Source organism: Pseudopodoces humilis, chromosome 10 (genome assembly GCF_049639895.1).
Source record: "Pseudopodoces humilis isolate 2021_Gansu_Grassland_sample_001 chromosome 10, ASM4963989v1, whole genome shotgun sequence".
In the NCBI taxonomy this organism is placed as follows: domain Eukaryota; kingdom Metazoa; phylum Chordata; class Aves; order Passeriformes; family Paridae; genus Pseudopodoces; species Pseudopodoces humilis.
This window is the reverse complement of record NC_142209.1, coordinates 17819490-17842033: the sequence shown is the minus strand read 5'-3', so window position 1 is coordinate 17842033 and position 22544 is coordinate 17819490. Positions and strand designations below refer to the sequence as shown.

At 40.8% G+C, this 22544-nt stretch overlaps 2 protein-coding genes across 2 annotated transcripts; one reads left to right on the top strand and one right to left on the bottom strand.

Moving 5' to 3' along the window:
- The first annotated feature begins 11775 nt into the window (after positions 1 to 11775).
- Positions 11776 to 16828, top strand: RPF1 (ribosome production factor 1 homolog). Its single transcript, XM_005521020.2, has 9 exons — positions 11776 to 11947; positions 12030 to 12086; positions 13206 to 13286; positions 13667 to 13762; positions 14479 to 14632; positions 15181 to 15263; positions 15635 to 15816; positions 15919 to 16045; positions 16410 to 16828. Exons 1-9 carry the CDS (start codon positions 11792 to 11794, stop codon positions 16449 to 16451), a joined length of 978 nt encoding a protein of 325 aa, XP_005521077.2. The 5' UTR covers positions 11776 to 11791; the 3' UTR covers positions 16452 to 16828.
- Positions 16829 to 16995: 167 nt separating this feature from the next.
- On the bottom strand, positions 16996 to 21531 carry GNG5 (G protein subunit gamma 5). Its single transcript, XM_005521019.3, has 3 exons — positions 21347 to 21531; positions 20132 to 20287; positions 16996 to 18018 (listed from the first exon to the last, which is right to left on the bottom strand). The coding sequence occupies exons 1-2, from the start codon at positions 21425 to 21427 to the stop codon at positions 20162 to 20164; spliced, it is 207 nt and encodes a 68-aa protein (XP_005521076.1). The 5' UTR covers positions 21428 to 21531; the 3' UTR covers positions 16996 to 18018; positions 20132 to 20161.
- Positions 21532 to 22544: the final 1013 nt, after the last annotated feature.

Below are 22544 nucleotides of genomic sequence, written 5' to 3'. Positions count from 1 at the left end.
AGCACTTTTGTTGGGACCTCCAGCAATGCCATCACTCCATCTCTAAATGCTTTTGAGGCTGGCATCATATCAACAGTATCAACCCTGCAGGTTGTGTAACAAGCTAATGATGCAACACTTAAGGATGAAGGTGGAGGTGTTGGTAGAATGACAAAGTCCCACCACACACATACAGTAAGAATCAACTGAGATTACATGAGGCTACAGTCAAACACAAAACATTAAAAATACTGCTTATTAAAAACATAGACCCAACTAAACTGAATTTATATAAACTATCTAATTAACAGATTAGAAAGCCTGATAAGACCTGTGTGATCTTCTAGTCTGACTTCTGGCATAATGGGGAGGGGATTTTCCTGAGCTCATCCCTGTCCGAACTAGATTGTATCATCTTAAGGGGGACACATATATCTTGATATAAATATCAAGGAAAACTTTACCATAATTCTTGGTAACCCTCTCAGTGGTTAATTATGGGTAACTATAAATTAAGATTGCAGGTCTTGGATCTTTGTCTGCCTGAGCTAAGGCATGGATTTTTAAATGAATATTTACACCATAGAATGGTACATAAAGGGCCCCCATTAACCTTCTCTTTGATAAGCTAAATAGGTGGAACTCCTTGAGCCACACATTAGAAGGGGAGTATCCTTTAATCATGTCTCATCTTTATTCTGTGAAATCATTCTAATTTTTCATCACTCTTTTGAATTTAGGACCCAGATCCCAAACAACATTCCACCTTTCCTTGCATCAGTACCAGACACAAATGAAGTATAAACCTCTTTATCTTTTCTCAGTATTTACTTACTTGGGCAATCCAGAGTTACTTTCCATGTTCTGGTCACTATGTCAGAGAAGCAGCAATTGTGATCTCAGAGAATTCCTTTTCATTGACTTTGCTTCCCAGCAGAGGGCTTCCTATGAGATTTGCTGGGCCTTTATTCTTTCTGGAATATATATATTCTTCTTTTTTATTTGTGTAAGGCAAAAATGCTTTCACAGTGATTTTGTAGAAGAATAAGGTTCAAAGGGATGTATCAGAGGTTACCAGAAAGCCTTTGTGAAGGAGGAGACTGAGGATAGGACAGATCTCCTGAATCCCATAGCAGCACTACAGTACTACACATTTTGTGAGGCTGAATGACAGAGGCCATGGCCAGATGCATTGTCAGCTTGGATCAATCCTTGGATCACAATGAATGCTGCTATTTCTTTCCAGATATATCTAAAAGTCGCCTGGTAAAATAAAAAAATAGGGTTTGAACCATTGAGCCTAACTCTCCTGACAAAGGTTACCATGCCATGCCTTCTCTTTCATAAATAATTCCATGCAAGCTTAGGAAATAAGTCTTTTTCCAAATGAGAGGAAAGTATGATCAATTTGGAAATACAGACAAAGTATTACTGTATCTAATTCTTCCTTGTCAATTTGTATGTAACTTTTATGGAAATGTGCTTTTAATTCTGTCCTCTGTCTCCTACTGCAGAGAACAGAGATTGTCCCCAGCATCAATCTGTGTTGGGTAAAGCATCAAACCTGTTGAACCATGCAGACCTAGCAGAAGAGATCCTGTGATAAAAGGTCCAATGTAAGACCAGATTTCATGAATTTAATTTCTTTTTTTTGGTCAAACCCTGTGCGCCAGACAGGATTGGCTCTGACAAGCTTCACTATAAAATGATACAAAAGAGGCTGAAATCTAGGCCACAGCTAGAAATAATTCTTAGGAAGCTCTCTGGATTTCCTGGAGGGCAAGGTGTGGCTTTGTGTGTGGGAGGTAAACGCCAGTGTTTTTCTGTTACCAGTAATTATGTGCAACTGGAGTTTCAGTAATAAGAGCTACATATGCATGCTGGAAAAAGAGTCTATCTGACACTGGGATTATATGTTACAAGATAAATGTCTTACATTGCTTGTTATCTTTGTTATTTTGTGATTAGCACTTTTAAATGTCCAAAAGCATGTTCATATTTTATCAACATATAAGAAAAAAAATACAGTTATCGAGAGTTTGTAATATAAAAGAGAAAGAAATCTTGTAAATCTTCATATTAGCCCATGTGTCTGTCTAACATTTTGGAACTACTTCTTGCAATAGCATTTTTTTTTTATTAGCTTCAGTAATTTTGCTTTTGGTGTTGTTTATGATCACTGCCAAGTACAGAATATGCTTTCCAGAAAGCTATCCTTAGGTGAACACCCAACATTGAAATATCAGTCTTAAAAGATTTGATAAACCAATAAAGAAAGAAAATCTTATCAGGGGAAAGGGGCTTGGTAGCTTAAATAAAAGAGATACTGCAATTCTAATATCTATTCATCAAAATACAGCAATACAAACAGGAAAAATACCTAACTTTAATGTAGCTAAAATGTAGCCTGTTAAAATATTTTGAAAGTCTATTCAATGCATTTTCTAACCTCATACCATATGAATATTACGGAAGATACTCTAAAATTCTTATAAAACATTTGGAAGGGCTTTTTTTACTTAATTTTGAGGTTTCATAGCGTCATAGGTTTTCAGGCCAGAAGAAAGCACCACAGGTCTCCAGCCTGACCTTTTGCATGGTACAGGTGATAATTAGATTGAGGGATGTGTCCTTTGGAAAAAAATCCACCATCTTGATTTAAATATTTCATGTGAAAAAAGAATACTCCACAGGTCTATCTATCAGGTTTTTTTCCCCAGGGCTTAGTTAATCCAAGGGGTTTTGTGTTTGTTCTGATATTTTCTTTTTAATCAAAAAATACCTCTTGACTCAGTTTTCAATCATTCCAGTTTTTAAAAGATTTGTCTGCTAAACTGAAGATTTCTATGATTATTTTCTTTATTTATGTAGTTCCAGGTGAGTTAGTTCTTCCCTGGTTCATTATTGGGCTAAAGAGATGAAGCTCTTAAAGTCTCTTTTGTAAAAAGGGTTTCTAGATCCCAAAACAACCACATAGTTCTGCTTAACTGGTTTCTCAGTTTTTGTCTTGGTATCAAGGCAAGACCTACTGCTCCACCAACAAAATCCTTATTGCTACAGTTCTCCCCACATTTATTCACAAGGATGGCATTTCTGTGTGCCCCTGACTGCATTTCTGTATCATTCCTTTTCATGATGCAGCCCTCTCTCAGGTAACTAAATTACATTTTTCTTTTGTAGCAGTATTAGCCTGCACTTAACTATACTAAAATGCATATTGTTCAAGTTAGCTCATCTTACTAAATATTCTGGGAACAGGTAGACTAATTTCTTATCATGTATCACTTTACAATTTTTGTTTCTTATACAAATATTATCTTACATGTGTACATGTGTAAAATATTTAGTATCTGTTGCTAGTTATTTATAAATACTTCTCACTTACTAATAATGCCAAGTAAAAAATGATCCTGACTATTTTTTCTCAATTTAAAATGTAAATTATATACTAAGAGCCAAGTGTAGTATAGCCAGACACTGAAATGTATTAAAATAGAGGAATATGCAAGCAATATTTTGCTTAGTCTTGATAAAATGTATATGTTGATACCATGGAATTAAGAGCAATCTTCAAGGGGAAGGGAACAACAGTTTTACTTGACACCTTTTACTTTGTAACAAAACAATTACCTTATTTCTGTAGTAGCACCTACAAATTATGTTGCAAAAATTTTTAACAAGGAGAAAATTCTTCCCTATCTGTGGGAAAGCAGCATGCAGAAGAAGAAGCAAAATTATTTGCTACACCAAGTTCTATTTATTTCAGCAAAATTATTCCACTACTGCACAAATATGCCTTAATATAAAATAACAGGAATTTCATAAATAAAATGAAAACTCAAGGTAGCATATTCTGAAAAATATCTGCCTAGAAATGAGTCATACTCTAATCTCGGGTAAACTCTTTCTTTTTCCATACATGAAGGAGTGTTTTATTAAGATAGCCCAAGCTATGTGTAATTGCACCAGCAGAAAGATATAAGCATCACTTTCTACAAAGAGAACCACACCTCCCAAGAAACACAAGTTTTTCTACATACCCATCATCCAACCAAGGTTGATGAAATGTTGCCATTGACTATCTTCCCTTTTATGGGATAATTCTTTAGAAAAGGGTAGGGATCTCCAGAAGCAGCACAATGAATTCAGCAAAAGACCAGGCTGGAAACAGGTTCTTCAGTACTTTGCCATGAGTAACTATTGGATAAACTTCTCAAAAAGTTGAAATGTGTCAAAATACAACTTTATTGTCCATAGAATTCCTGCTTGGGGAAGTATTTTCTACACTAGACACTTAAAACTCTAGCGACCTTCATTATCTTCTGGGTTTCTGGTTTTTGGTTTTTTTGGGTTTTTTTTTTTCAGCTAATATGTAATTAATGCATTATCTAGCAGTTATAATCTACTAACTAACCAGAAATGCTGACACACTTGTAGTAAATCAGACACCCAGTACTAGCCAGGCTGATCTGTCCAGATTAAGCTAATGGTCAGCTATGCCATCTTGATTAGTCCTGTGAGAAGAAATTATTATAATGTTGGTTATAACCACATGTTTACTACTGTGTTGACATCCATACATAAAGTCATTTTTTTAAACTCAAATGAGTTGAAAACTGGACACTGTGGACTATGGAATTTCCATAATTTTTAAATAATACATTTGCAAGGTTTTTTGCAAGAATTCCTTATAAAATGCCTTTTTAAAAATCCTCTCCTTTGCTTAATTCTTCCTTAGATTATGTAAATCTTGCTCAGCCAGGCTTTCAAAAGTTTTGCTTCTTTTTCTTTCTCACGAGTACATAAACCCACAGACGTTCTGAGATGTTTGACACAGAGCATTTGAACACATCACTGCTCTTTGCACAGTGTTTCAGCATGAAGGTTGCTCTATGAGCTGCTGCAGCTTCAAGAAGAGGGGAGAGCCGGGGAGCTACAGGTCTGTGACCAGGTCTGTCAGCCTCAGCTCTGTCCCCAGGATGAGTCTGGGGAAAATACTGCTGAAACACATTTCCTAGCACTTGAGGGACACAAAGGTTACTGAGAACAGATGGAGCAATGTGCCTCTACCAAGGGCAAACCTTTGATGGGAAGACTGGCCCAACAGAGGAGGAAGAGCAGTGCTTGCTATTTACCTTGACTTAAGGGAGGCCTTCAGCCTGGACTCCCACAGTGTCCCTACAGTCAAATGGGTGAGATACGGAATGGAAAAATGTACAAGGTGGATGGATGATCAGCTGGGCTGTGCAATAAAACAGGTGTTGATCAGCAGTGCTAACTTCACATAAAAAGGAGGCTGGTTACTAATGATTTCCTCAGGGACCCATACAGGGGCCAAAACTCTTAATGTTCTTTTTAAGGTCATTCTCAGCATGTTCAGATGTGATACTTTTTGTCGGCAAGGCTGTTAATACTCAGGAAGATAAAGCTGCTTTTCAGATGGGTCTTTGGTTTTTTTTACCATTGTTTCTTTTCTCAAACCTAGGACATTTCACACAAAAGTGTGAACATTGTAAAGAAACTTTAAAGAGCAAGACCACTACAGAATTAAAACTAATTTGGTCTCCTAATTTTCCCATAGTACACCAAACTTTTTTAGACACTCAGCCTGCATTCCTCATTTGCTGGTTGATGTACCTGGAATCTAGTATCTAGAATGATTCTGAGCATGAAGATATTAATTGAATATAGTTGTGTTTTGAACGCATGGTGCTAAATATTTGTAAAATGACCTTTAGGTGTCTTACACTGGGCATTCTCAATGTGTTTGATAAATTTTGTTTTGACAGACTAGTTTAATTTTCCCATCTGTATAATGGACATCATGCCTTTCCAATAAGCATCTTAATGTTTGTACTGTAAAGACAAACAACCCAGAAAAGCATACAAAAATATTTTTTTTTGGTGTTGTGTTATGGGGTGAGGACAGGGCATTGAGAGCATACAGTAAGATCTAGTGTTCATCCTGAAATATTAAATAATACCCAACTTTATTGTGCATGATACCCATTTTATCCATTAGAGAGATTGCCCTGGGTGACTGAGAACACTGAAATTAAAAGACTGTAGACAAGATCCACTAAGGAATGCAAGCCTGTCTCAAACCGATGATCCTGAAAAACTACCCACACAGTTCCTGCATAGGCACCTGGTAATTTAATGTTGCTCCCCTATGAAATGCACCCCTGGAGAAACAGCTCTGGGTATGCCTGAGTCTGGGAACAATGTGGAAAGAGCTAAGCAGTTTAGCATTTATTTTGTACTTATGCCTAGCTGGGTAAACAAGACACTATTCTATAGTGGAGGCCCCAGATGGCTTGGTACAATAATACATACCAAGCACCACTGACCAAGTCTCTCTACAAAACACAATTGCAGGCTTTCTCTCAGAAAATGATGCTATGGATGTCCATCTTTCATAGGACAGCATATTATGGTGGGCCCACTCTTTCCTCACCTGAAGGGAGGTAGGGCTCAAAGATAGATTCTCCTGCCACAGGAGCATCTCCCACCACTCTGACTGTTCCACCCTGGTGAGACCACATTGTCCATTCTTCACTGTGTGAAAAGCCCAACAGAGCATCAGGCCAGGAGTGTAGAGGGAACCAGACTCTTCAGCCCAGAGATGAGAGCATACACAGAGAAACTGAAGCTGGCTAAAATCTATTCTTCATAACTTGTTTTTTTGCTGTGTAACTTTTAAAGTAAACTACAGGGAGAATACTGAGACCTGGCCAGTAGTTTCAGAAGAAGAGTGCCCCAGCCTAGCTATTTGATTCAGCATTTTCTGGATCTTATTCAACACACAGCAGTCGCTTCAGCTGGAAGAATGAAGACAGTTCTCCCCTCAGAAAAACCTGCAGGCTTGTGGTTTCACTGTTCTATTGACAGGTAAGATGATAATCTCCGGAGGCTGGAAAGTCCTGTCTTCTGTATCCTTCTTTAACTTTTCAACTACCAGTTAAGCAAAGCCACTATCACTAACTTTGCTACACGTTCCATGGTGTTCAGCAGCCCCTGGGAACACGTACCAGAGAGAAGCTGCAAGCATGAATGACCTGCTAAGGGTTCAGATGTGATCAAAGCTGTGCAACTGCTTTGAATTCTCAAGGCTGAGGTACTTACAGGCATAACAAAACCAGACCTTTGGGGTACCATTTCATTATTTACATAGCACTGTGAGGGGCAGGAGAAGCAGCTTTGAATGCAAGAATAAGAGGAGTGCACTCACCTTAGTTCAGGACTCTGCTGCTGCCAGTCGGCCCCTGGGCAGCTGCACAAGCACTCCTGCTGCAGCACCCACACTGCCAGCCCCCAGCTCCTCTCCTGCTTCTGTTCCCCCTCTTCACGACCACCAGAGTGTTCAGAGGGCCTAAGGATCCTGTTTTGGTTTTGAGGTTGCTCCTTGCTGAGGTTTTTGAGGGCCAGAAATGTGGACCGCAACAAACCTTGTGGGAGCCTTGAGCCACCTCACATCTTACTGTTTTGTTGTGATCTCCTGTTCCTTGTACTTCCCTTCTCCTCACCACTTTTAGATCCACGACAGTACTGATTCCAGCTGTGTAATATGGGGAATTTTGTCCTAGAGAAGAATCAGTCATCCCTCCCTTGTGCTCTACTCTGCTAACACACCAAGAATACTTAAACCAGAGACATTGCAAACTGTGCTCAGAATCTGGTGATCTTCAAATTACTATTATCAACTGGCGGTTATCTCTTAACAACAACCACAAGGAATGCTGGCTCACCGATTTAGAGGGGAATTCCTTTGCCATGTTAGTATAGCTATGTAACTACAGTCAAAATTAATCCATTCAAAAAGTATAAAACAGCTTTTTGTTTTTCAAGTGAAAAATGGAAAGGAAAGGTGCGGAAAGGTGCGGAAAGGAAAGGTGCGGAAAGGAAAGGTGCGGAAAGGAAAGGTGCGGAAAGGTGCAGGAAGGGAAGGGAAGGTGCGGGAAGGGAAGGTGCGGGAAGGGAAGGTGCGGGAAAGGAAAGGAAAGGAAAGGAAAGGAAAGGAAAGGAAAGGAAAGGAAAGGAAAGGAAAGGAAAGGAAAGGAAAGGAAAGGAAAGGAAAGGAAGGGAAAGGAAAGGAAAGGAAAGGAAAGGAAAGGAAAGGAAAGGAAAGGAAAGGAAAGGAAAGGAAAGGAAAGGAAAGGAAAGGAAAGGAAAGGAAAGGAAAGGAAAGGAAAGGAAAGGAAAGGAAAGGTGCAGAAAGGAAAGGAAAGGAAAGGAAAGGAAAGGAAAGGAAAGGAAAGGAAAGGAAAGGAAAGGAAAGGAAAGGAAAGGAAAGGAAAGGAAAGGAAAGGAAAGGAAAGGAAAGGAAAGGAAAGGAAAGGAAAGGAAAGGAAAAGGAAATGAAAGGAAAGGAAAGGTAAGGAAAGGAAACCAAAGAAAGGAAAGGAAAGGAAAGGAAAGGAAAGGAAAGGAAAGGAAAGGAAAGGAAAGGAAAGGAAAGGAAAGGAAAGGAAAGGAAAGGAAAGGAAAGGAAAGGAAAGGAAAGGAAAGGAAAGGAAAGGAAAGGAAAGGAAAGGAAAGGAAAGGAAAGGAAAGGAAAGGAAAGGAAAGGAAAGGAAAGGAAAGGAAAGAAAGGAAAGTAAAGCAAAGCAAATGAAAGGAAAGGAAATGAAAAGAAATGAAAGGAAACGAAAGGAAAGGAAAGGAAAGGAAAGGAAAGAAAGGAAAGGAAAGGAAAGGAAAGGAAAAGGAAAGGAAAGGAAAGGAAAGGAAAGGAAAGGAAAGGAAAGGAAAGGAAAGGAAAGGAAAGGAAAGGAAAGGAAAGGAAAGGAAAGGAAAGGAAAGGAAAGGAAAGGAAAGGAAAGGAAAGGAAAGGAAAGGAAAGGAAAGGAAAGGAAAGGAAAGGAAAGGAAAGGAAAGGAAAGGAAAGGAAAGGAAAGGAAAGGAAAGGAAAGGAAAGGAAAGGAAAGGAAAGGAAAGGAAAGGAAAGGAAAGGAAAGGAAAGGGGAAAGGGGAAAAAGGAAAAAGGAAAAAGGAAAAAGGAAAAAGGAAAAAGGAAAAAGGAAAAAGGAAAAGGAAAACGGTAGGGCATAGCTCTCTTCCAACATAGACAGTGGTTTGTTTGGTTTGGAGCACTGCATCTTCTGAGGCATTTTGTTCAGTGTAAGGAATGTTGAAGACAGATCATATGTGCTCTCAACCTGCAGGTAATGAAATAAAAAACAAACAAAACCCAAACCAAGCAAACAACCTAACAAAAAACAACAAAAAGGAAAAACAAGAAAGCCCCACAACCCCAAAACAGTTCTCTAATAAATTATTGAATCCAGAGGTACCTTACCCTCTTTTCTCACCTTTCTATATTTTCTTATTCAATTTCCTTTCACCAGATGAATTTTGTTCTTTCAACTTAATCACAAAATATTTTCTCAATTGTTTGAAATGACAGAACAGAAAAAAAAACACAACAGTGCTCTATTGAGCATTCAAAATGATGCTTCACTACTGAGCTGGGTTTATTTACAGAAAGTTTTCCTCCAAAATTTCTAAGTGCTGACTGGGAATGAATGTCTTCGTTCATCACTATTCACAAGAGAATTTACTTGTTGAAGGTTTTTTGGGGGGGGGTGGGGCGGGGGGGGGTGGTGTTGTTTGGGTTTTAGTGGTGTTTTTCAGTTGTTGTGTTTTTAACCAAGTAGCTTCTTCCAAAAGATGGTTTCTTGACAATCCCACAAAAATTGTAACATAAGACTACCCTGGTAAAAATGTTATTTGCACAGAACAGAGTTCATATATAAAACAAGAAAAAGACCTTGGAAATCCTATGAAAGAACTAAAGTAATATTATGCATGCATTTATTAGTTGGGCCTTCAATTAAAGTTATAATTGTGCCTTGTCAGTGATCTCTACCAAATCCTCAGTGTGTTTCTGGTGTCTTTTTGTTGTCCCTCCCCTGCCCTAGGAAGTTCTGCTATTATTATTGTGTATCATTATTTTGTTCCTGTGAGTCGTTGGAAGACAGGTATTTGAATAATATTAGGAGGTTGTCATCTCTCTCCCTAGGAGGGAAAAAGATAATGTGTTTTTTCCTCATGTGAGCACTCAGTGATCCCAACAAAAACAACATTGCAAATTGAAACTACAAACAACACAGAACTACCTGTATGCTCTGCTAATAGCAGTGATGAAAATATCTGCTAATGACTTGAGAAATAACCTTGCAATCTCTGACATCTGCATCAGCTAGAGCAATAAAGTTACAGCAAGTCCTTGGTTAACATATTCTCAACAAAATCCTCTAAACCTCAATTACCATGGAAACTACTTATCCTTAAGGCAGTAAGGATAGCTGAAATATTTTCTCCTGACAAAAATGGGAGTGAGGCCAGAAATATATGGGATTGTGCATAATGAGGCCTTTGATCTTTCATTTACATTTGTGTTAAGCAGAAGTAATCTCAATGAAGCAAGCTGAGTTGCAGAACAAAATTTGTTTTTAGGACAGAACAAGGTTTAAGACATTCTCTAGTTCTGATTATTTCTAGGTATTTTTTCCATTATCTTATATTTATGTTAACAGATTTCTTTTTCCCTTTTCCAGTGAGAGAAACATAGTAAGGAAAAATACTATTTGTATATAAAATGAGTAGACATCAAGCTTTAAAAAATGCTTGGGACAAATGGAACTAATCAGTTCCACTGAGGTTCAGAATTTTGCAGTCTGAGATTTAAAATGCCTTCAGTTTAGACCAGGTCCCCCCAAATCCCCAAGTACTCAATTTCTATAAAACACTGTGTAGTCTTTGCTGTGCAGAAACATTTGCACACCCCTAAGCATGAAAATTAGCTCAGGAATAGAAAACCTAATTTCTGATTTTTTGTAAATTGAATCTAATTTGCTGTAGGAGTTCATGTTTCATTTCAACATCAAGTCTTAACAGACTTTAATGGAATAAAAATAACTTTTGGGAACATTACCATTAAAACCCCTATGGTTTCTAAGTAGCAGATGCTCCCCAACACTGAAGCCACCGTGAGCAAAAGTCTGAATGTTAAAGTGCTCACATGGGCAGGCACTGCTGGGCCATGATGCTACCTGCATTAATGTAAACCCATCAATGTGTCATGTTTGCTCAAAGCTTCCCACTCTGACAGCTAACTCGGTTTAAAAATGACACTGCAGCAATAATCCCTATCAGATACACTGATCTTATCTCCCGTTCTGTCTGCTGAGCAATGAGCCCGAACACATCGTGGGTTGAGAGGTGACTGTGCTCTGCGCTGGAGCAGGCTCAGCCTTGAGTATTGTGTGCAGTTTTGGGCACCACAATGTAAGAAAGACATTAAACTGTTAGAAAGTGTCCAAAGAAGGGCAACAAAGGTGGTCAAAGGCCTTGAGGGGAAGCTGTGTGAGGAGCAGCTGAGGGCCCTGGGTCTGTTCAGCCTGGAGGAGACTGAGGGCAGAGCTCACTGCAGTCACAACTTCCTCGGGAGGGGAAGGGGAGCGGCAGGCACCGATCTCTGCTCTGTGGTGACAGTGACAGGACCCGAGGGAACAGCCTGAAGCTGAGTCAGGGAAGATTTAGGTTGGATATCAGAAGTTTCTTCACCTAGAGGGTGGCTGGGCACTGGAACAGCACCAGCCTGACAAGAGTTCAAGAAATGTTTGGACAACGCTCTCAGGCACATGGTGAGACCCGTGGGCTCCAACACGGAGCCCTCCGCGCCTCTGAGGAGAACGCCCACCCTCGCCGGCCCGGAGCGGCCCCTCAGCCCGCGCTGGGCATGCGCGGCACCGCCCGACGGGCAGAGGCCAGGGGTGAGGGGTCGGCCCCGCCCCGCGGCAGCAGCGCCATGGCGGCTGAGGGCAGCGGGCCCGTGCCCGGGCATGGCAGCGACGCGCCCGCCCCGGAGCGGGTGCTCTTCCCGCCCACCTTCAGCGTGTCCGAGATCAAGAACAAGCAGCGGCGGCACTTTATGTTCCTTCGCTGGAAGCAGCAGCAGAGGAAGGTGGGGCGGGCTGTTGCCGGCAGGCGGGGGAGGCCCGGGGCTGGCGGGGCTGGCTAACGGAGCGCTGTCCCTCTGCCCGCAGGAGAAGTTGGCCCTGAAGAAGAAGCGGAGGAAGGAACGAGAGGCCCTCGGAGACAAAGTAAGAGCTCCGGCCGCGGTAGCCGGTGTGGCGGCGAGGCCGCTCCTGCCCCGCCGCTAAGGGGGCACAGCTCGCCAGGGTGAGAGTCCTGCAGCTCTGCCCGGAGCTGGGGCTCCTCACCTTGGTCAGCCAAAGAGTTTTTCCACAGATTTCAGAGAAGCGGAGCAGTGAATCCCCTGAGGATGATAAAACACTGCAACAGGCTGCCTAGAGAGGTGGTAAATTCCCCATGCCTGGAAACGTTCAAGGCCAGGTTGGAGGGGCTCAGAGCAACCTGATGTGGTCGAAGATGTCCTTGCTTACTGCACAGAGGTTGGAATAGATGGCTTTTAAAGGTCCCTTCCAGCCAAACCATTCTGTGATTGTGTGCTCTCTGTCCTCACAGGCTGTGATAGCCTTCAGAGACACTGTTGTCTAGCAGAGGTATCAAACACCTGACCACAGAAACATTGTTGCTCCTGTGTTAAATGATGCTTAAACAGGCGGAGTGAGTTTTAAACTAATGACATAAAACCACTCCTGAAAAGTTGTCTCTGATGTGATGGTGGTGGCATTTGTCTTGATATTATTAGGAATTATACTCTAATAGTAATTTCTGTATAGCTTCAAACAATCAGATCTGACCAAACCACGCCCAGACCAGTTATCTGCTGGATTCCAAGCCTAGTAATGAACAAAGGTTTTGTTTCCTTCCCTGGACTGATTGAAGGTAGTCAGAGAGTTCCTGTATTACAATAAGTTCACAAGAGTAGCGTAAGTTAATGGGGTAAACGTTAAAGGCTATTAGTCATTACATTCTAGATATCAAGGTTAAAAAGTATTGCTGTTGAAAGCAGGATCTTTTTCTTCCATTGAAGAAATAAAAGTGGAAAGAAAGTTCCCCTCTGTATTTGTTTTGTTTTAAAAAGTGACACTGGTTCTAGTGGTACTTCTCTGCATCTGATGCTCTCTGGTGTCCCAGTACCTGTGCATATTTTTAATCAGGGTTATGTAACTCCTTTTTTAAAAGTTGCATCAAATAAATAATACTTCCAATTCTGTGTAGTATCGTGCTAGTATGAATGTGGTATTTGCAATGCATTTAATAATGACATGAATGTATTAATAAATGTATTTTAGGCACCTCCAAAAGCCATACCAAAGACTATTGAAAATCAGCGAGTGTATGATGAAACCACTGTAGATCCCAATGATGAAGAGGTAACTGCTTTTGTTTCTGCATGTGTGATTAAATTAACCCTTTTCTTTCTAAGAAGGGGCATAAACTGATCAACGAAACTGAACATTCACCACTTTCCTGTTAATCTTCTGATGAATTACTTTTTACACTTGATGGGTTTACTAAGAGGTGATGTCATTCTTTTATTATGTGTATTAAATAATTGCCTTTTGCATTATTGATATTGGTAGTAAAAGCTGCCCATGTTCATCACACTAGATCCTGAAAAACATCCAAACCACACGCTTTTGGGTGATTAATTATAGAATAGGTCTTGTGAATTGAAATTTAGATCAGATTGAACAATTGTTCCTCACTTACTTAATACATGGTGGATTTAACAAAACTTCTGTTCTTCCAGGTTGCTTTTGATGAAGCAACTGATGAATTTGCACCATACTTTAATAGACAGACAGTTCCCAAAATTCTTATTACAACATCAGACCGACCTCGTGGGGTACGTATGTTTTCCTTGGAAAGTTCTGAGCAACTGACTGGTTATAAGATACCAGGGCTTTCATCCTATGATTGTTACATTAAAACTGAAAATGATAGCATTCATATGGATTCTTTCTGTCATTTTATTTAGTGCCCAGCAGTAACCTTGTATGTAATCTGTTGGTCTCTCTAGCACTGTTTGTTTCCTTCATATAAAAAAAAAAAAACAACCTTGTGCATGTGTTCTTGTATTGAAATGATTAGCATTGCCTGATTGGAGAGATTACTGACATTTGTGAAAACCATAAAAGAAATTGCTTTAAAAATAAGAAAAAATACACTTCAGATGGTTTATCTGAAAACTGAGTTCATGAAGAAACAGTTATATTGCATCTTGAGATGCTGTGAAATTTTTGTAAACCAGTGTCCTTTATAAATGATGAATGTGGAGATTACGCTTTTTGCATTTTCCTGCTTTTCTGTGATGGAGGGAGGAGAAAAAAAAAGTCCTTAAAAAAATCTCATGTGTGTGCAGTCCTGACTGCAAATAGATGTTTTTGCACTAACTGAACAAAGTAATTTAATAAAATAATTTAATAGCTTATTGTCAAAACTTTATAGATACTGGAAGTAATATATGCTCAGAGAGTGTAGTTGGAACCAACCCTGTGTTCTCCTAATAACTGAATTCAGTGGGAATTGCCCACATTGCAATTTAACTCCCCTGTTTTGCAGAGAACAGTGAGATTCTGTGAGCAGCTGGCTACTGTTATACCCAACTCACATGTCTACTATCGAAGAGGACTGGCTTTGAAAAGAATCATTCCACAGTGCATTGCGAGGGACTTCACGGATTTAATTGTCATTAATGAAGATCGCAAAATACCAAGTATCCTTTTGTGTATTTATCAGGGAAAGGAAACAATTCTGTCATGTGCATCAGAGATCTACTTTATTCTGTTTTCTTCCTCTTCACAATGCAAATTACAGAGCTAAAAAATCACTGTGCTGACTTGAGTGTCTGATGGCTAATGGAACTTGGAATTACTAAAGAAAGTGTGTAGATATGTTGGCACTTTTTTGTTTGTACTGCATGAATAAGCACTGTTACTATTTTAGTAAATTTAACAGTTTGATTAATTAACAAGTTTTTCTGACCAGGGAGATCCATTCTGTTTTTCTGGCTAGATAAAACATCACAAATTTGTTGAACGAGAAAGCAATAGAGGATAACCCTTGTTAGCAGTTGAAACAAAATGTAATGGACATCCTTCAGAAAGCTAGTTAATAAGCTTGGGAATGTATGTTTGAACATAAAACAAAACCTTGGGCTTATAGATCTAAACTTATAATGTAATACTGCATTTTGCATAGAATGTTCCTCTGTAAATTACATGCTCAATTTTACCAGCGTTTTTTTTTTAACTTGGTGCACAGATGGTCTTGTTTTAAGTCATCTGCCGGATGGTCCAACTGCTCATTTTAGAATGAGTAGTGTGCGTTTGCGTAAAGAAATAAAGGTGAGACTCCAAACAAATTTGAAGACTGGGTTATCTGTTGGTTAATGGTAAATACATCCAGTCTACTTGAACTGTCAAAACTGCAGTTTGATATAATTCAGCTTGATCTGGTAAATGCAGTTTTTTGGTAAGCTAAAAGGAAGTGTATTCTACTTCATAAGCAGCATATTTCCATTTTCAAGCTTATTTGCTGTATTGTTGAACCAAAGGTGCTTACATTACTAGCTGCTCCTTATGAACTTAGGTTGTGTTTGAAAAAATTATTAGGGCATGTTTTTGCCCATATTCCTATTTCAAACACTTCCTTGATAATACGTTAAAATCCTTTTGCATTCAATCTGTTCTTTGCATTCTTATTACCTTCATTCCAGCGAAAAGGGAAGGAGCCCACAGAACATGTCCCTGAAGTGATCCTGAATAACTTCACAACGCGGCTTGGCCATTCCATCGGCCGCATGTTTGCTGCTCTCTTCCCACACGATCCTCAGTTCATTGGAAGACAAGTAGCTACATTTCATAACCAGAGGGACTACATCTTTTTCAGATTCCACAGGTAATGTTTTCCACAAAACTCATTTACAAGTGGGAGAGAACACTCTTATTCTTTAATAGTTTAGTAGTTTAATTCCTAAATTTAATTCTTCTCTTCCCCAAGATATATCTTCAAGAGTGAAAAGAAAGTGGGGATTCAAGAACTTGGACCACGTTTTACATTAAAGCTGAGGTCACTTCAAAAAGGAACCTTTGATTCTAAATTTGGAGAATATGAGTGGATTCATAAGGTATTCTTAGTACTGATAACAGTCCTGCTTGGAGTGCTAAATCAGACACGAAATGAAAATTTCAATGAAAATCTTACCCTAGAAAAGTGGTATAAATGCAGTTCTCAGTGTGAAAGTGTTTAACTGAAGTATTTAGAGGTAAATTTTGAGAAATATGCAAAGCAGAAACATTCTGCTGTATTTCAAGTCAAAAATAGCAAGGATGATGATTGTCAATATACCATACTACTACTTATTTGCAACTACTGTACTGTAACTCTTTCACTGTTCACTCTGCTATAAAATGGAGTGGTCATCCTTGCTTGTTTGTGTTTCATCCTGTTGCATGAACTTGCTGATAAACAACTTTTCTTTTAAATTTCAGCGTCGAGAAATGGACACAAATAGAAGAAAATTTCACTTATAAGTGAAATCTGCCAATTGCTGGTGACCAGGAATACAGCAGCTGCTTTGAACTATGGATGATCTTGGACTCCTAACTAATGAAAATGATACTGACTATTCTGTCTGCAGAAAGACAAACAGCAAACATTAGAACTTTCTACAGCAACAATCAAGTAGTATGTGCCTTTCTTCCTGTTTGTAGCCAACATGACAAGGACAGTGACCTTTTCCAGTTTACCAGGAAAAATTATGGCCATGTTTGAGCAACTTGTCATTTAGCTATCACAAAGGATTTGCCAGAACTGCTGCTGTGCTGCAGAAACAGATAATGCCTCACAACAAAGACAGCAAATATGTTGGTTAAAGAAATTTTCAAAATAAAGTATTTCTAGTTTTACAGTTTGGTTTTATTTTTTCTGTTAGCCCAGACATCTTCAATCAGGTAAGAGATAAATACTTTAAACTTTTTTTCTAACTTACAGTATGCTGTTTCCTGATAGTATGGGAATAGTTTTCCAAAAAGGTTCTCCTATCCAGAGAACATGGAGAAGGCAGTATGCAATCCATGAAATCCATGGTATTTTATTTAATTAGCATTTTGCATAAAGTAGGCATGTTGCTGAAGTTACAAAAGCAATGCATAACTCCTACAGGTATCTCTTCTGTAAATACCACATTGATAAGAGGTCTACATACCCAAAGCAGTTGAAAGGAAACAAAGACAGATGGGAAAGAATCATAAAACGCCCTTACAGGAAATACATAAAGCTGTCATCTAAAAATGCTGCTCAGTGACTTTGAGGTCTCTGAGCAGGGTTTTCCCCAGTAAAATTTTAAAAATGCTTCTTTAGCCTCACAGCAACACTCGAGTTGGTATTATCTGCACATAAACTAATGTTTTGCCTTTGCACATTGACTGGCAGCTAAAAGGTCAAGTTTTCTCTGAGATACTTTCTTTTCATATACAGCTGTAAGTGCTTTTTCATATTTACCTAATGAATAAGAAGGTGCATAGAGTAAGTTATCTCCTAGGGTAGAATTACTCATTAAGATAAAAGAATAATTTACTCTTAATGTGATGTTTATGATATGGCACAGCTGTATAGCTGAATAATAAACAGTCCAAAATTTTTTTGTGTTCTATTTCTGTTATGCTTCTAAGTATGGTACTGCATGGAGTCTCGTTGTTCTGAAGGACTGTTAACCGCAGGCAGACTTGCAGCAGCAGAGAATATTTACACTTCTCTCTCTGCTCTCCAGCTGCCTACACCATGATGCAGTGACTCTGAGGTGCCACCATACCCAGAAGTTAATCAAATTCTTATAGTAATTTAAAGCCCAGACTAAGTCAAGACACTTTTATTTTTTGCTTGGCATATAAAACTGATTCCCGTATGAAACAGAAACACGTAACTAGCATACAGTTCATCTGGAGAGGTAGATGGTAAGAAGTTTGACGACAGTAGCACTTTTAGAAAGTTAGATTTGGCACGTTAAAGCTAAGCTTTTGTACAGACTTCAAACCAGGCCACTCGTTGAGGCATTCTGCCCATACACACATCAGCAGGTAGGAAAAGATGCTAAAAGATCTGAAAAACAAAACCAAGATCTAATTAGAAAGGCATCACTGCTAAATGAAACAACTCTTAAGAACACATTTCAGAGTATGCCATGGACAACTATTTAGGAAAAAAATATCCTCTTTTTTACAGCTGTTTTATAAAATACTAGTTTAAAAACTAAATTCTTAATGAAGCCATCCCCAAAGATAAAACAAGGTAATCAAAGCTCTTAAAAAAGAACTGAAGCTTAGTGTCTCCTGGAAAAGAAACTAAGTGGAAGGATACAAGCTGTTCCCAGTCACTTTGTGCTCCCCAAAACACCAGGTTTCCGTTTTGCCTTTGAAAAGCAAGGAATTTGTTGTGTAACTAACAAATTACACTTCCTCTTCAGTGAGGTGGTGCTGACTGCAAACACGAACACTACTGGCTCATCAAGAAAACAGAAGGAATCACCTCTTTTCAGAAAGTTCCTGCAACTGATACTGCAAAGTGAAGGAGTTTCACCTATAAGTAATGTAACTAAAACAGAAACAAGAGGTCCTTTCCAAAGGCTGTAACTGAGAAAGAAAATATTAAGCCTTTTACACCCTATGCATACAGGTGGTGAGTGAGACAGAGGAAACGTTGTTTCCCTACATCCACACCCAGGAATCCAGGAATTACTTTACCTTAGCAAACCTCCACGAGGAATTGTATGTGTCACTGATTAAGTAGAGTTTATTTGGCTTTGTAGAAGTAAGCAGTGTATAATGCTTACAGATGATCTGATTTATTCCTTGGATTAGTGCTTACAGCTGAAGCTACACTAATGTATTATCCAAGAGTATTTTTTAAATAACAGTAGTTGGTAAAAACTCACAATAGAAGTAACTTTAAAAGCTCCAAGAACTCTAAAGCACATTTCAGTTATACTGTTGTAATTCACTGCTCAAAACAAGGTGGACAGTGTTTTTGCTTGTTAAATAGTTAAGGATCAACTTCTATACTGTTACTACTCTGGTCTTTAAATGTGGTTATTCTTCTAGTACACACATCTGGAACATTTCTACAGTCTGCGTGAGGAGAGAACAATTTTAACAATTCAATCTGACTGCGGTCACCTTTCTATAAATCTGCCTAACAGCACAATTTTAATCTAGCAAACTACAGTTCTTTAGATGATATAAGTCAGCTAGACAACCAGAAATTTTAAAGGTCAAGACTTACTGTGAGATTTCTAAGGATTGTGAACTACAGTTAACTGTGCATCAGATGCTTCGAAATAACACCTGTGCTCTCATCTCCAACAGATCCAAGTCAAGGGGCAACAGGAAAAGGGAATATGGTAAAATAATCGTGTTTCCTGTGGTCAAAATAACCAAATTATGGTGACTTTGTGAGTTTTGGTGAAACTATAGTGGATCTAAAACTCACCTTTCTAAAGAGGTTAGCCTAAAATCTAATCACCAAAATGCCAGATGAGTGAGTAGTCTTCTTGGTGATAGCAGTAATGCTAATGAACCTATGAAAGTTTTGGAATGAAAATCCAAATGAGTATTTAACTGTTTATAGTTATTTAAACTGCTACCCCCATAGTAGCTTACTTGAGTGGATATGGGCTTTTAAAAGTACATATCTTTTAAAAAGTATATACTTCTTTCTTTTGACAGAGGGCATCTTCCCCCCACAGTGGTCAATGCTCTTCTTGGGACCACCACCACTAATCTGTTTTTGGAACTGTTCTTTAAGAAGAGAAGGCTAATTTATCTGCCACAGTCAGGATTCAGCACATATGCTGTCAGGCAATTAATTCTATGTGAGAAAAGGGAAATAATACCCTTACAGAGAGGAAGATACAGCACAATTACTGTTCAGCTGGGTTAGTCTGGCTGCTAAATAGCAGCTCAGGAGTAGCTGGCCCCACTACTTTGCTACAGCTACAGAAACTGGTGGAAGCTCTGCAACAGCAAAGTGCTACTCATAATGCCTATGGCCAGCACAAGTCCCATGCAGAGCTGTGACCAGAAGATGGGAGAAGGAACCAAAAACGGGGATCTGGATCAACACCAGCTGTACAAGTCAGATGTTTCTGAGTGCCTTTCACACAGCCTGTCTCATTTAAATGACAAAAGAGTTTATGAATTGTAATTCAAGAACTTACCACTGAAAGATACTGAAGTAGTTCACATAATTACAAAAACGAACAAACTTTCTGGGGTCTGAATGGATTTGTACTTGATGATACTCCCGTCAGTAGGGGATCATGTTGTGCATTCTGCAGGCAGAATTGCTTCAAGTCAGCTGCAGCTTGAGAAACCTAGTTATAATAAAAGCTGGCATTAGAATTCACTGAGCAGTCCTTACCGAGGATGTGGTTTTTACGTTGAAAAGTATAAAGAATACTACTAAATGATGCTGCAATACTGCTTATGTAGATTTTATGCAATGATTTCATTGTAGTTTCGTTTCTTAAAGGCAAGAAGATGAACACTGTAAGAATGAGAATGGATTTGGATGTTTTAATTTCCATGTTAAACTTCTAAGTATGAAGGGTAAAACAAACAAGATCTTGAAGATAGCTTTATTAAATATATGAAGATCCTCGTTCTAGCATAAACAATTCAAAAATACTGTCTATGGTTTAACATATTCTACTCAACTGGCATTTCAGGCTCCCCTGGAAAGCCATCCTTATGATGAGATAATGAGGTTCCGAGCACCCTTATAAGGGGTTTTTGGCATGCTGTACCTTCCTAAAAACTGAAAGTGAAAAAATTCTTTGTCTCGCTTTTCTTTGCTGTGACTCTGAACTCATAAATAAAACGATCAAAGTTTCAAAAAGTTGCGTCTTGCACTGACACTTATATTGGTTTGTCCGGCCGTGCCAGGCGCGGTCTCACCCCGGCCCGGCACAAGTTCACTGCACAACGTGTGCCTGGCAGCGACATCTCCATCTTGCCGTGCAGGGGCCAGCCCAGCCTGTTGTGCGCCCGGCTCGGGCGGCCTCTCCCCAGAGCCCGACGGAAGGGAGCTCCTCGCCCCGAGGGCACGAACGGGCAGCGCGGGCCGCGTCCATCGTCCCGGGGCAGCGCTTCGGCCAGGGAGCGGCCCCGGGGCCTAAGGGGCAGCGGGGAGCGAGCGGCCGAGCCCCGGGCAGGGGTGCAGCGGAGGGGACCCGGCTGCGCTGCCGTTCCGGGCTCGCCTCGGCCGGGGAACACCGACGGAGCCGGGGGAGAAGCCCGGGCGCCGCCGCCCAGCCGGGTCCGCGGGGCGGTGCAGGTCGGAGCCGGCGGCCCCGGCGCGGCGGGCGCGGCCCCGGGGCGGTGAAATGGCGGCGCGTCCGCCCCGTCCCGTCCCGTCCCGGCTCCGCGCTCACCTTCACGCGGGTCACACTCGCCTCCAGACGCAGCTGCTGCACCACCTTCTTCATGGCCGCCACGTTGGAGGAGCCCGACATGGCGGGGCTGGCGGCGGGCTGGGCTCGACACTCGCGGCACTCCCAACACAACTTCCCGGCGTGGCCACAACTGCCCGGGCCGCCGCGCCTGCGCAGCCGGGGCCGCGGCGGGTGGGGCCGCTCCGTGTGCCCGGGCCGGGGACCCGCCTGCGGGCACAGGAATCACCGCCGCCCTCACGCGTTCGTGGGGTGGACTGGGAGACGAGGAGACTTTCACTGGTGGTAATATCCACTGCGGTCCAAGTCTAGAGGTTACTTAGAGATGCAATGAATGAAGTTCCTAACTTAATTCTTGCTAGCAGTTTGAGTGTTGACTGTAGCCTGGAGGATCCGTTTACTAGTTCTAGTTCAGTGCAGGAAGTGCCCGGGAGCGGCAGTGAGGGGTGGAGCACGGGGTGACATCAGGTACTGCAAAGTGCAGCACCTTCCCTGTAGGCAGGAACCATGGCAGGAGCGCTGTGCCTGCCGTGCCTGCCTGCGGCTGGGAATGACCGCAGGAGTGATGGGGTCTTACGCTCGGGTCATCTGTGGGAGCTTGCCAGTACAGACACAGGCTCTCTTAAGTAGGTATTTCCCACTGACATGAGGAAATCTTAATTCTGCAGCGCCGGGGTGAGACTTGGAAGGTCCGGTGACTCGTACTCAACAACAGGTGAATTAGAAATATCTGGAGTAGAGGCAGAGGAGTAGAGAGACCTCCTGTTGAGATCAGAACAGCAAGGGATTTCAGCAGGCTGAAAATGCAGAGGAGGTTTGTAACCTCAGAGGGGCTGAAAGAGCCTTCAAAGTGAGAACACCAAGGAAACTCCTAAGAAAAAGAGAAAGATGGAAACAAGATTTTTAGCAGGGCCTGTTGCAGTAGGACTGGGGAATGGTTTTTAACTGAAAGAGGATTGATTAGAGATGAAAGGAAGAAGGTTTTTTTACACTAAATGTGGTAAAAGCCTGGAGCAGGTTAACCAGAGAGGTGGGATATGTCCTATAGCTGGAAACATTGAAGGTCACATTGGACCTGGGGGTCTGGACAACCTGGCCAAGTGGGAGGTGTCCCTGCTCACTGCGGGGCTTGGACTAGCTGGCCTTCAAAGGTCCCTTCCAACCCAAACCATTCCATGAT